The sequence below is a fragment of the Coptis chinensis genome, chromosome 4 (genome assembly GCF_015680905.1).
Source record: "Coptis chinensis isolate HL-2020 chromosome 4, ASM1568090v1, whole genome shotgun sequence".
NCBI classification, from domain to species: domain Eukaryota; kingdom Viridiplantae; phylum Streptophyta; class Magnoliopsida; order Ranunculales; family Ranunculaceae; genus Coptis; species Coptis chinensis.
Window position 1 is genome coordinate 9,882,486 of NC_141459.1, and position 14,184 is coordinate 9,896,669.

Genomic DNA, 14,184 nt, shown 5'->3' on the forward strand with positions numbered 1-14,184 from the left:
GATATAGTCTTTTCAACTTATTTAATTTGTAGGATCTTTTTTAGATCATATTCTACCAGTGGACACCAACAATTTAAGGAGCAGTGTTGTAGAAACCGGTAAAAACCGCGAGTTGACTCGCGAGTTAACCCAAACCTCATATAAATCGAGTTCTTATTGGCAAAACTGAAAATTGTCAAACCCACATTAAATCGCATGTGATTTGTCTAAAAATAGCAAATCGCGAGTTAAATCTTAAATATTTCAGTTTATATACAAGAAATTTATTTGAAACTTCAACAAAAAAATAAATAAAGAGAATAAAATCCAAGCAGAGAATAAGATGCAAGAGATCTAATTTGTCGTTATTGGTTATGTAAATTTGTAAACCTTATGCAATGATTGATGGAGTCATGCAGTCTAGTATGTTCTTGTATTTAAATTTGGATTTGGAATCATTTTGTGTTATTTACTTAAGTAAATTTGGAAATCATTGAAAAATTCACATAAACTTCATGCATGTATAGGTTTATAATCATACATATATTGTTTGAAGTCTAAAATACTTGGGGAACAAAATCTTACGATTTACGATACGGTTTAAGATTTAATCTGACTCTTAACCTCTACGGTTTAAGATACGAGTTACAATTTTACAACATTATTAAGGAGTTTGTTGATTATGTTGCAAGGAACAGATGTTTTGGTTCACAGAGGTATCTACGAAGCTGCTAAGGGGATATATGAGCAATTTCTGCCAAAAATTCTAAATCATTTGAAAAAATATGGAGAGCGAGCAAAACTTCGTTTTATCGGGCATTCTTTAGGTAGGAGTCTCTCTCTTTTAGTCAACTTGATGCTCTTGTTGAGGGGGATTGTGAAACTCTCTACTCTACTACCAGTGGTAACATTTGGATCACCTTTTGTATTCTACGAAGGGCGTCATATTCTTGATATGTTGGGATTGGATGAAAGTCACATCCAATGCGTAATGATGCACAGAGATATTGTCCCGAGAGGCTTCGCCTACAACTATCCCAATCATATAGCATGAATACTCAAGGGTCTAAATGGTTAATTTCGATCCCATCCTTGCCTTAATAGAAATGTAAGTCTGTTCTTGACCATTTACAGATTTACTACAAGGATTGCAGCTGTTAGTTAAGTATTTAATCATGATTGAATTTATGGTTTCCTTCCATTCATTTTTATTAAGTGGGGAAAACGATGGAGTGTTTCTTTTGCTCACTTTGTAAATCATGTTAATTTGTGCATAAAATGTTGTATACGCCACTAGGATAGTTGTTCATTCTACATCCAGATGAGAAGTCATCTCCACATCACCCTTTACTCCCTATTGGAAGTGCCCTTTATGAGCTGGACAAGTCCCAATCTAGTTGTTACACAGGGGTAGCAAGTGCTCTTAGGGCCTTTTTCAATTCACCTCACCCACTAGAGACTCTAAGTGATCGAACCGCTTATGGTTCAGATTGAACAATCCTAAGAGACCATGATTCAAGCAACTACTTGAATGCTGTGAACGGCGTCTTAAGAGAACACACGAAATCTGTAGTACGAAGAACGAGGAGCTAAATAAAACATTTACAATACCATTGTTAAGCTTTAGTACCTTGGGCTAGAGCTGAAACCCTCTCGTTTCTCCATTTCTTAAAGAACAACAAAACAACGCTCCAAGTGTTTTTCTTGCTGTAGGCCCTTTTTTATACTCTCCAGTGTAATGCAAGAAGCGGAAGTTTTTTTTTTTTTGGTAATCAACGATATATATATATATATATACACGGTTTGTCTAGAGTGCCACTCTTATAGTGACACCCTTATCTTGGTCCGTCAGATCTGTTCTTTAGATTATCAGATCTAATTCACTAAAAAATCGCGAAATTTCAAAATTTCACACTATTTCAAAAACAAAAAAATGAAAAAACGCGAAATTCGTTTGCTTCTTCATCTCGGTCTTCTTCTTCTCCAAAACCAAAACCCTTCAAACAAATTTCATAAATTATTCAAACAAATCGGTTAAAAGAGGAAACCCAAAATTTCTTGATACAGTTGTTAAAAGAGGAAATGGATTTCTTAAGAAATCCAGGTTGTTTAGAGGAACGAATTGTCAGCGTGGGTGAAAAAGAGGTAAATCTTGGTCATCACTTCTCTTGAAATTATTTGTTCTCTCTTGAAATTATTTGTTCAAACTTGATTAAAGTGCAACTTTTGGTTGGGTCTTGAATTTAGAAATCCTTCCGGACAAGTGAAATTGTCCATTGTTTTCGTGTTACCCGTTAATACACCAAGTTCCCCATTCACACCAACTATCGCGATGTATTTCATTGAAGGATGAGGGCTTTCCAACCTTCCCTCCCGCGGAGGATTTGGATTCATTTATGTGAATCACTAAAAATTATTTTTTCTTTGAATTATTTGGCATATATGAAATGATTTGTGTCAAAATGCATCTAGAACCCTTCTTGTAGAATACTTAACTTGTAAACTTCAAATTTCATCCATATCAGAATCTCTATTTTGCCCAGCTAATCATGTATTATATGAAATGACTAAGTGAATAACACACTCTCTCCATATACTGGTCAAGACGTCAAGTAATGCTATGTCCTTAATCTCGTATAGTTCTCTTAATGGAATACTATATGTATAAGAAGGCTCACTATACTTTGAAATAGCAATTTCTTATGGATATTTCTCATTTATGTTGTGGTAATTTTGGCAAGCATTACTGCATTAGTTAAAAAGTTTATTTTACTGTCATCTTGCTCTGTTGTGAAAGCATATCCAATTTAACATGAGTAATAATTTCACTAATTTGATGAACTTGTGTAAATGAGGTTTTCATTTGGGTCGACATCACTAAGACATTTTACTCAAATTTCTGATTCAGTACGCAGGTGGGTTCGCAGCCAATCACATCCATTGCTTGGATTCCATACAAATCGAAACATTGCATACGAATTGATATCTAATGTCTAATGCTTAAAACTGAAATTTAAGGTGCATGGAGGGTGTGATATCGGTGTTTAGGAGCAGGACATTGCATTGCATACAACTTCGAGTTTGGGATTTTTAGGTCTTATATTGGAACATGGCAAAGTGACTTCAGTAGCCATGAAGACAAACAAAGCGTCTCCAATGCAGCTAGCTGAATTGCTGCAGGCCTTGTGAACTGCTGCAAGCCTTATTTGACACATGTCTTTCAGGTGATGAAATCAGTGTGGCTTGTTGAATTGCTGCAGTGCCTTGTGGATTTGAGTTACCGGGTGCTTGGACCACTTCGAGATTGGCTAGTAGCAACTGGCCTTGTACAAGTTGCAAAAACTCATTTGGCCTTGAGAAATGAATTCCTTTTCAATTGTAAATGAAATCCGCAATAGTATTGATAGAAGGACATCTGTGTCTGAGAATTTACTTGTAAAGAATTTGGGTGGTATAAGTTTCTCAATAACTTCCTCGGCGTTTTCGAAACAATGTCTATAATATTGACAATTCGCTAGTGATTTGATTTTGTGGAATTAGTAGGGATTTTATGAGTCCGCAGATACAAATAAAGGAAGAGGATGCCCGAAACTTCAAAACTTAGTAACAATAATTCATTAGAGTTTTCAAACTTATTACCGATGGAAAACTAATATTACGATGCCATTGATGGTGTGTTCAATCGTAATCAATGGAATGACCTTTAAACTTGTCGAGAGCTACTTATCGAGAAAGTTAGTATCCCGATGTAACAGCTTAGCCAATGCATATGAAATCAACAATCAACCTGTCATATTGATGACAAATGATGCAATTCAACAATACAATAGTAGTGTCTCTCAAGTTATCTGTCAACCCTCATAAAGTTATAGTTCTCATAATATAACATCAAGACAACAGTAAAAAAATATAACATCAAGACAACATAAATGGCCATGCCGTTTGGACTTTGAACTTGCAAAAAATGGCGCGGTCTGTTTGGACTTTGTCCCAACCGCATGGCCACACCGCTTGGCCTTAGTCCCAAACGGGCTAAACGGGGCGTGGCCATGCCGTTTGGGACTAAGTCCAAACAGACACACCATTTTTTGCAAGTTCAAAGTCCAAACGCATGGCCACACCGTTTGGCCTTTAGTTTCAAACTGCATGGCCACACCGCTTGAGACTAAGGCCAAACGGTGTGGCCATGCCGTTTGGGATTAAGGCCAAACGGTGTGGCCACACACCATTTTTGGGACTAAGCCCAAACGCATGGCCACACCGTTTGGGACTAAGGCCAAACGGTGTGGCCATGCCGTTTGGACTTTGAACTTGCAAAAAATGGTGTGTCTGCTTTGACTTAGTCCCAAACGGCATACACCGCTTAACCTTTAGTACCAAACGGTGGCCATGCCGTTTGGGACTAAGTCCAAACGTGTGGCCATGCCGTTTGGGACAAAGTCCAAACAGACACACCATTTTTTTATACGCAGCTAAAAGAATGGATAATTTGAATCTGTTTATCTCCTCATGGTCTTCTTGTCTGTGATCTTGTTGAGTGTACAGGTTTGGTTGAGCATATTAAGTTCTGAGTATCAATTAAATTTTTTGCTGTTGGTTAAACCATTTTCAGCGATGGCTTTGGTGGTATGGTTTCATAATGTGCTTTTCGAAGCGGCCTGAGATTTAGCTCGGCTTGATCCTTTGCATTTCCGAAGTTCTTAAATCATTGAATAATGCAGTACGTTATTGACAATTTGACGTGAGTAGGATTAAGCGTGTAGTGGGAAAAAAACAACTTCTCCTACTGTTGGAGAAATAGTTTGACTGCAAAATTACACAAAATTTGAAACAGAATAAGTTTGTGGAAATTCGGACTCAATTTCAAATACTCCAGTGAATGCAAATTTTGAATTTGTTTTAGTGGAAGGCAGCCTATTGAGTACTAATGGACAACTCCAGTGTAAGTTCAGACTACTATTTCCTAAGACTGCAAAGTTCGTCCTTTAGTGTCATCGCTTGCACTAAGCAAAGCACTCATTGCCTAGTTGCCACCCCCTCGAGATGTCTAATGAACACAATGGAAGAAGTTCGCTATGCAACTTTTCTAATATTACAAAAAAAAAACAAAAATATATCGTGAAAGTCTGATTTCCGATTGAGCCAAAGACAACAGAAGAGCTCATATCTTTACAAAGAAAAAATAGCAATACATACAGTTTGAAATGAACAGGTCGCGACAATTGCAGAAAAATGATATCCTTCAATTTCTTTGTGAGGTCGGACGAGTGGACGACAAACAGAGACTCGATATATAAGGGATGATTGTGATGGATTAGACTCCTCAAACACCAAAGCTCAGAGGGATGTGTGGCTCGTCTTCTCAGTGAGAACCAAGCTCGACCGATGGTTGTTGCTCAATTAACAAGATCAACCATCTAGGAGCTTCGTTTCACAAGACTCGACACCTCAATGTGTCAAACCATCAGGTCCGAGTAAATGGGACAAAGGCTCAAATCTGTAGGGAAAATAAACACCAAATCACATGATTCCATTCAAGCACCCCAAGACTTCCGGAAACTCGATCACTGGAAGTGAAAATGGTCCGCTTATTCCATAACCATCTAACATTCGATTTTGGCTTATGGACTAATCCTAACCGTAAACTTCCACTTCCTTCCCATGATCTTCTTCATGGAATCTTCTTCTCATTCTTTTCAACCATATCTCATAATCCATAGGATATGGTGTACCACGAGACTGCCAACCCCCTAATCAAAGCTTTAAGCTAATGTGGATTTCATTTACAATTGAAAAGGAATTCATTTCTCAAGGCCAAATGAGTTTTTGCAACTTGTACAAGGCCGGTTTGCTACTAGCCAATCTCCGGAAGTGGTCCAAGCACCAAGAACTCAAATCACAAGGCCTCGCAGCAATTCAACAAGCCACACCGATTTCATCACCGAAAGACTGCGTGTCAAATAAGGCTTGCGGTTAGGTTCATTTAGTCGCATTGGAGACGCTTTGTTTGTCTTCATGGCTACTTGAAGTCACTTTGCCCTGCTCCAATATAAGACCTAAAAATCCCAACTACGAAGTTGTATGCAATCGCAATGTCCCTGCTCCTAAACACCGATATCACACCCTCCATGCCTACCAAATTTCAGTTTTAACTCGTTAGACATTAGATATCAATTGTATGCAATGTTTCGATTTGTATGGAATCCAAGCAATGGATGTGATTGGTCTGCGAACCCACTGCGCATCTTGAATCAGAAATTTGAGTAAAATGTCTTAGTGATGTCGACCCAAATGAAAACCCTCATTTACACAAGTTCATCAAATTAGTGAAATTATTACTCATGTTAAATTGGATATGCTTTCACAACAGAGCAAGATGACAGTAAAATAAACTTTTTAACTAATGCAGTAATGCTTGCCAAAATTACCACAACATAAATGAGAAATATCCATAAGAAATTGCTATTTCAAAGTATAGTGAGCCTTCTTATACATATAGTATTCCATTAAGAGAACTATACGAGATTAAGGACATAGCATTACTTGACGCCTTGACCAAAGATATGGAGAGAGTGTGTTATTCACTTAGTCATTTCATATAATACATGATTAACTGGGCAAAATAGAGATTCTGATATGGATGAAATTTGAAGTTTACAAGTTAAGTATTCTACAAGAAGGGTTCTAGATGCATTTTGACACAAATCATTTCATATATGCCAAATAATTCAAAGAAGAAAATAATTTTTAGTGATTCACATAAATGAATCCAAATCCTCCGCGTGGAGGGAAGGTTGGAAAGCCCTCATCCTTCAATGAAATACATGCGATAGTTGGTGTGAATGGGGAACTTGGTGTATTAACAGGTAACACGAAGTAACAATGGACAATTTCACTTGTCCGTATGATTTCTAAATTCAAGACCCAACCAAAAGTTGCACTTTAATCAAGTTTGAACAAATAATTTCAAGAGAGAACAAATAATTTCAAGAGAGAAGTGATGACACAGTATTTACCTCTTTTTCACCCACGCTGACAATTCGTTCCTCTAAACAACCTGGATTTCTTAAGAAATCCATTTCCTCTTTTAACAACTGTATCAAGAAATTTTGGGTTTCCTCTTTTAACCGATTTGTTTGAATAATTTATGAAATTTGTTTGAAGGGTTTTGGTTTTGGAGAAGAAGAAGACCGAGATGAAGAAGCAAACAAATTTCGCGTTTTTTCATTTTTTTGTTTTTGAAATAGTGTGAAATTTTGAAATTTCGCGATTTTTAGTGAATTAGATCTCGATAATCTAAAGAACAGATCGACGGACCAAGAGAAGTGTGATAAGGGTGTCATTATAAGAGGGCACTTCTAGAGACAAACCATATATATATATATATATCGGTTTGTCTAGAGTGCCACTCATATAGTGACACTCTAATCTCACACTTTTCCTAGTCCCTCCGATTTCATCCTGATCTAACAGCTAAAATGATTTTGCCCAAATAAAAAACAAGTGGGGGTATAATCGTCATTTCTTACACAAATTAGATTTTGGAAGCAAAACCCACGCCTCTTTCTTCTTCCTCACTACCTCATTCTCTACTGACCTAACCCCCCTCTTCTTGCTATTCTCCTCAACAATGAACACGATCTGATGAAAAGAAATAGTCTTGTTGATGTTAAACCCACTACTATACTCACCTCTAAAATCTTATCCCCATTTTCCTACTACTTGGCCACAAAGATTATCGGTTTCTAATGGTGGAAGCCAAGCAGAGACATCCTCACATGTACGTAAGCTCAACTGAAATTTATGTAAAGCTCAATTCATGTCCACGAGACTTTTAAGCCTAAGTAAAACACTTTCTAAGCCTAAGTTCGAGACTTTTTTTAGCCTAGGTTCGATTTCTTTTTGACATCATTTTGAGTGAATTAGTTTGTACTATTTTTTTTTTTTTATGATTCTAGTTTGAATTGGGTGGTTAATCAGATCAACAGAATTGTGTCCGAACCACTAGGAGTCAGTATTGGTCATCTCGACATGGAACTATCCTATCTCAGATGTAGCAATCATTGAAATCTTACTTACGTGTGCTTCTATATGTATGACTGTATCCGACTTAAGTGCCTATCAATATTTAGCAATCCTTGAATGTATACAAATAATTATGTGCTAACGATTCAAGTTATTCGTGGTTTTATCTTTTAGTTCCTAATGATATTGTTCCAGATTTTTGTCACTTCATCGCTCATAAAAAACAGGGATTCATTTCCTTTATATGTTTATGAATAATCAATAAGTTCAAATAGAATGTATATGGTTAACTTTTTATCATTCCCTTTGCTTACCCTACAACGTGTTCTTTGAACTATCTAGGAATATCAGCAGCTCATTTGCCTCATCTTTCAACCAAAAGTTCCTTCATCTCCCTTTCTTTTGATTTTGTTCTTTACCCTGTTGGGAAAAATTATTTAACTCGTGGCTAAACCATTATATCCTAATTCTGATCAACTCTTCTTCATTTTTTCCCCTTATATTTGCCCGAATTTGAGTTTGTAGTTTTTTGCTAGATATTAAGGGTTCTTGCTCATTGCCGAACGTCTTTTCTAATTTGGAACTCATTCATTTCATTTTTTTCAGTTAGACATGAAAGTGTTTGGACGCTCGAAGTGGTCTACTAGCTTGTGCTCTTCCTGTCAAGTTGCAAACGGCGTGGGTAGCATTCGAACTGTTGCTTCCTTATTGGTCATAGGCTATTGATACTTCAGTTTTTTTGTTTGTTCTTGGTGAGGTGTTTAATAGCATTTTCTGATTTTACAACTTCCAGCAGGATCAAGGGCACCACCTCAGTTGAAATTGCGTCTGGTCTCAATTGGTATTTGAAGTATTGGTGCGGTGCTCATATTTCGTGGGACAAAACTGGTGGTGTTTAGTTGTCGTCCATTAATTCCAAGCCCTGGAGCACTACCAGTTGTAAAAGTTGATGTATCTAATGTTATTACTCATTAGCGAGTGCGTGTTTCTTATAATATTGTAGTGAATATGAAGTCCTTTTTTTGGTAAGCCATTTAAGCAGGCATGGATGTGCTTGAATTGAAGAATGTAGGATCTGTTCATGTAAAAGTAATTGATTATACTTTTATCAAATTTGTCTCTTTTATTTGCCTAGTATTTTTGTCTTTCATATTTCTAGTACAAGGAAACAATGTGAATTGAGAAACAAAGTTCATTGTACCGCTTTTTTACAGAGGCCAAAGATGCCAAAAAGAAGCCTATGCCCTAACAAGGCATCTTGTGATGTTCCTTAGCTTCCAAACAATATGACTATGTTAGAAGAATCTAGCTTTGTGGAATTTTTAAATTTGATGAGAAGTAGGCTTTTGGGATCGGGACGTGTGTACTAAAGAGGGGCAAGTAAATTAGGCTTTTGTGCTAGTGGGAAGTGTTGGAATAGCAAGCAAACGCTTTTTTTCTAACTTTTGAGAAGCCGTACATTGCAGCTATACATTGCTTAGTAATAGAAGTTTATGCAGTTCCTTAAAGCTCAGGGAATTGCACATCAAAATTCTAGAATGAGCAGGATAGACAAATTTAACTTGCTGGGTTCTCTGGCAAGTTCATCTAGCTAGAGCATCCCATCTTATAATTCGACTCGACAAAACACACTCCTGACATAACAAAACTCTGACATGCATACCAAACTTACACTAACACTATAACAAACTCTGACATGCAGGCCTAATGTATAAACTATAACTCCTGACATAGTTTATGACTATAACGTTGACTATTTCTTGCTAAATTTTGTTGTTATATCGAACCTTATGAACTTGCAAAAATGGCGCGGTCTGTTTGGACTTTGTCCCAAAACGCGGCATGGCCCGCTTGGACTTAGTCCCAAACGGCATGGCCACACCGTTTGTACTAAGGCCAAACGGTGTGGCCATGCCGTTTGGGGACAAAGTCCATATGGAACGCGCCATTTTTTTTTATCCAGTTCAAATCCAAACGATATGGCCACACCGTTTGGACTTAGTCCCAAACGGCATGGCCACACCGTTTGGGACTAAGTCCAAACGGTGTGGCCATATCGCTTGGATTTGAACTTGCAAAAAATGGCGCGGTTCTGTTTGGACTTTGTCCCAAACGGCATGGCCACACCGTTGGACTTAGTCCCAAACTGCATGGCCACACCGTTTGGTACTAAGGCCAAACGGCATGGCCATACCGCGTTGGACTTAGTCCCAAACTGCATGGCCACACCGTTTGGTACTAAGGCCAAATCTGATGGCCACACCGTTTGGTACTAAGGCCAAACGGCATGGCCACACCGTTTGGGGACAAAGTCCAAACAGTACACATTTGATTGTTGAAGGTGTTTGATAGTTTTGTAACATACATTGAGCAATCAAATTATTGGAATCCATTCCAAGGGGAAAATAAGTTATCCCCAAGGTCCATTAGTTTTTCGGTTTCTTCCATTTTGCAAAATATTTGACTTAGCTGTGATTGTTATTTGCATTTTGTTAGTTAAAATAGTTAAGAGAACTTTGTTTTTCTGATCATGTTGAACGATTTATTCCTGGGGGATGCCAAGTCTTGTGGAAGGGAGTGTAATTAATAGCGAGGGTAGGATTCAAGGTGCGATAGCAATAGCTAGAACCAATTTATACACTCTTTGATTCCTTTTGCCTCACAACTTTGCCTTAAAATTGAGTTGCCTCACAAATACCTGAAGACAAGCCAAAAGAGTGAAAATAACTAAATAAGCCACTTATAGTTCGGCACCGCTTATAGTTTTATAATGAAAGGCACGCAGTTGATGCATGAAATTCATAATATATGAAATTTCTATTTCTCTCCCTCGAAAGTATAAATAAGTACAGCCACAAGACAAATACATGAAAAACTTCAGCTCATCAACCTTATTTATAATCAAGCACAATTGGAATTGTACTTCAATGATCCCAAGTGACTATCCTTGTAGCAAAGAAGGTAGCTACTAGTTGTATCTACGAGGGGATCGACGTCATGCATGTTCTCGGTTTTCTTCTGTCTGTTGATTTGCTGAGGGCCACATCGAGTAGGACTTGCAATACCTCGTCATTGAAGGTCGCTTTGAAGGTAAAGCACAGGTACATATGATCCCTAGTCTGAAGACCAAACTCATTTCATGCAAATAACATGGATCCCTGATCTCCTCGTCCAGGGCATTAGTTATAGATTTTTCCTCATTAAAGTGACGCCATGCCCATTCGGCAAGACTTATGTGCTCATCTCCATCATTAGGTTCCTTTCACGTAGTCAATTCTAGGAGTACTACCCCAAAACTGTATACATCGATCTTTTCATTCACCTTGGTTGTGTAAGTGTACTCTGAAATTCAATCAACCAACTGCAGTTTAGCCGATTTTCCAACTTTAAGTATGTTATAAAATATAGAAATGTACTCAAATAAGACTCACCTCGGGCGAATGTGTATCCAGGAAGAGTCGCTACCGCAGACATTGTATCCGACTCCCCATGCTTAACCAACATCTTTGCCAATCCAAAGTCTGCAATCGTAGCATTAAAGTTGGCATCCAACAAGATATTGCTCGACTTCACATCACAATGAATGATGGACTGAGAGCATCCATGATGCATGTAGCAAAGACCTTGAGCAACCTTAACTGCGATATGCAACCTTGTAGGCCAATCCAAGAGAACATGGTTAATGAATCTGAAAATATTGATTCTCTCTTTCTTTTGTGTAACCATCGGTCTAAGCCGCTATTCACCATGTATTCATAAACAAGAAGTACCGAGCTCTCACAAGAAATACAAAGAAAACAGTTTTACTATGTTTGAGTGAAGAATTGTTCCCAATATCCGGACCCTCGCTTGAAATTCTTTTCGCCAAGATGTTGTCCAACTTCCCATTGTTCCATATCCTTTTACTGCAATGAATTCAGAATTAAGTAGATCTGGTTTTTTTTTTTCTTTTGTTTTTGAGAAGATGAAAAGAAAAAGACGTTTTACTTCCACTTTGTTGTTTGAAATTAGGAGTGTTAGATCTTTTGAGACTTAGATTAGATCCGACGGTTTGAGAGGAGTGTGTGAGATAAGAGTGTCACTATAAGAGTGGCACTCTAGACAAACCATATATATATATATATATATATATATATATATATATATATATATATATATATATATATATAAGCCTTTGTACATATGGGTATGGATGTCATATCTTTTTCCACGACATCCATTAGCCATTGAGGGAGGGGATCTTCCCGAAGGAATGATTCTCCTAAAGCTACTGCTTTCTTAGAAATTAAGTCTGCTATGCCATTTATGTTACGGCTACAAAAGATAATATCAAAATATACAAAATTAGATGCAAGAGATCTGATATCCCTGATGATGTCTTTAGATCGCCAAGACAGATTAGATGATCGGGTGGCCCATTCCACTGTAATTGCTTGAGCATCAATCTCCAACTCTAGGTGTGTGAGTTGTCGTTCTAAGGCCCATTGGGTGACCAAAAGAACCCCTCGGAATTCAGCCTCCTCTGCGGTGGTGGCATGTCCTGTCCAAGTACCTGCTGCTAAGACGTTTATGTTAGAGTTGCGCAAGATAAAGCCAATACCGAATGCAAGTGTTTGGAGAATGAAAGAAGTATCTATATTTATTTTAAGGATGGGTGGTTTCGGTGGTTGCCATAAAGGGATGGTAGTTTGCTGTTTAAGTGGTTGTGATTGAACAGGAAGGTTAATGGTATGATGGGTAGTTAGATTCTTTGAATTTTGACTTGATTTAGTTATCTGCATTATGTAGGCGATGTTTGGAATCTTTTTTTCAAATGCTGCTTTGCATCTTTCTTTCCATATAAGCCAGGTGATATCGACACAGAAGGTACTCCACGCATCAAGGTAAAAGCCCCAATTTTTTTTTTGGAGGGGGGGGGGGGGGAGCCACATCTTTATCCAAGTTTGAGGACTCAGATGTCGCACTCGATCAAGTTAGAAGCTCCACTTGGAGGCATACCAACATGCCCTTGTGAAGGGGCATTCAAGAAGCATATGATGAAGAGTCTCATTGTGGTAGTTACAGATGGGACAAGTTGTGGTCGGGATTGTTATGTGAGTTGCAATTTTTGCTCTTGTTGGTGCGAAATCGTGATAGCATTTCCATGTGAAGTTGAGAGCTCGTGGTGAGCTTTTCACGTGCCAAATCTTAGGCCCAATGGGTCGTGAACATGGATGGGAGGATCATAATTAGAGAGTTTTTTTTTATAAATAGAGTGAGTTGTAAAGACCCCCTTTTTGGTGAGAGACCATTATAGCTGATCAGTTAAGTCATTGTGACTTAGGTGAATTGTAGTGATTTGGCGAGTAGTGCGCGCATCGAAGAGAGTGTGAATGAGGGGGACATTCCAAGTTGTGGTGGATGGATGAATGAGGTCTTGAACGCAGGCGGTTAGGAGGTGGATGTTAGTAGCATCTGCCCTTCTGGTGGGAGGCAGACCTGGTATCCAGTTATCGTCCCAGATGGAGATATTGGAGCCATTACCAACTCTCCAGATGGAGTTTTTTTGAACAAGATTTAGACCAGTAGTGACACTTTTCCATAGCCAGGAAGATCCTTGTTTTGAATTAGAGTGCAATGCATCTATATTAGGGAAATACTTTGCTTTCAGAACCTTAGCCCAGAGGGAGTTGGGTTCTTTTATTAGACGCCAAGCTAACTTTGAGATCATCGCCAAGTTTGCATTTTCGAATTTTATAATGCCTAATCCCCCGTTACATTTAGATTTGCAAATAAATTTCCAGCTTTTAAGATATAGGCCATGGTTTTGATTGCTTGTATCCTCATTTTTCCCTTTCCCCCACCAAAAGTCTCTTTGTAGAGAATCACATTTTTTTGTAATGGTTTTTGGGATTAAGAAGCATGCCATTTGGTACGTAGGAATGGCTAAAGTGACAGAGTTAATTAAAACAGTTTTGCCTGCTTGAGAAAGAAGTTTACTTTTCCATCCATCAATCCTTGATTCAACCTTTGGAATAAGGGAATCAAACATTTGCACTTTGGTCTTACCCAAGAAAAGAGGGCAACCAAGATACTTATCAGAAGAGGATATGATGTTCATACCAAGGATACGTCGAATCAAATCTTTGTGGGCATGGTTGAGATTGGCACTAAAGTGGACACCCGATTTTTCATAATTTA

The 14,184-nt window shown here is 38.0% G+C and overlaps 1 protein-coding gene across 8 annotated transcripts in view; it reads left to right on the forward strand.

Moving 5' to 3' along the window:
• LOC147501762 (phospholipase A1 PLIP2, chloroplastic-like) overlaps positions 1–14,184 on the forward strand; it is a 66,904-nt gene that overhangs the window by 3,977 nt on the left and 48,743 nt on the right. The window contains exons 5-8 of one of the 8 annotated variants that reach the window (XR_015221457.1): positions 678–806; positions 882–1,087; positions 8,611–8,686; positions 8,798–8,860. The exons of 1 other annotated variant lie outside the window; for it this stretch is intronic. Coding sequence is in view for 3 of the 7 variants with exons in the window: in XM_086606763.1 (XP_086462889.1) it covers positions 8,611–8,686; positions 8,798–8,853 (132 nt within the window). In the remaining 4 variants the exon portion in view is untranslated. Of the gene's footprint in view, positions 1–677; positions 1,088–8,610; positions 8,687–8,797; positions 9,118–14,184 lie in introns of those variants that run through there. 6 more of the 8 variants (XR_015221458.1, XR_015221456.1, XR_015221455.1 and 3 more) reach the window with 6 other exon arrangements.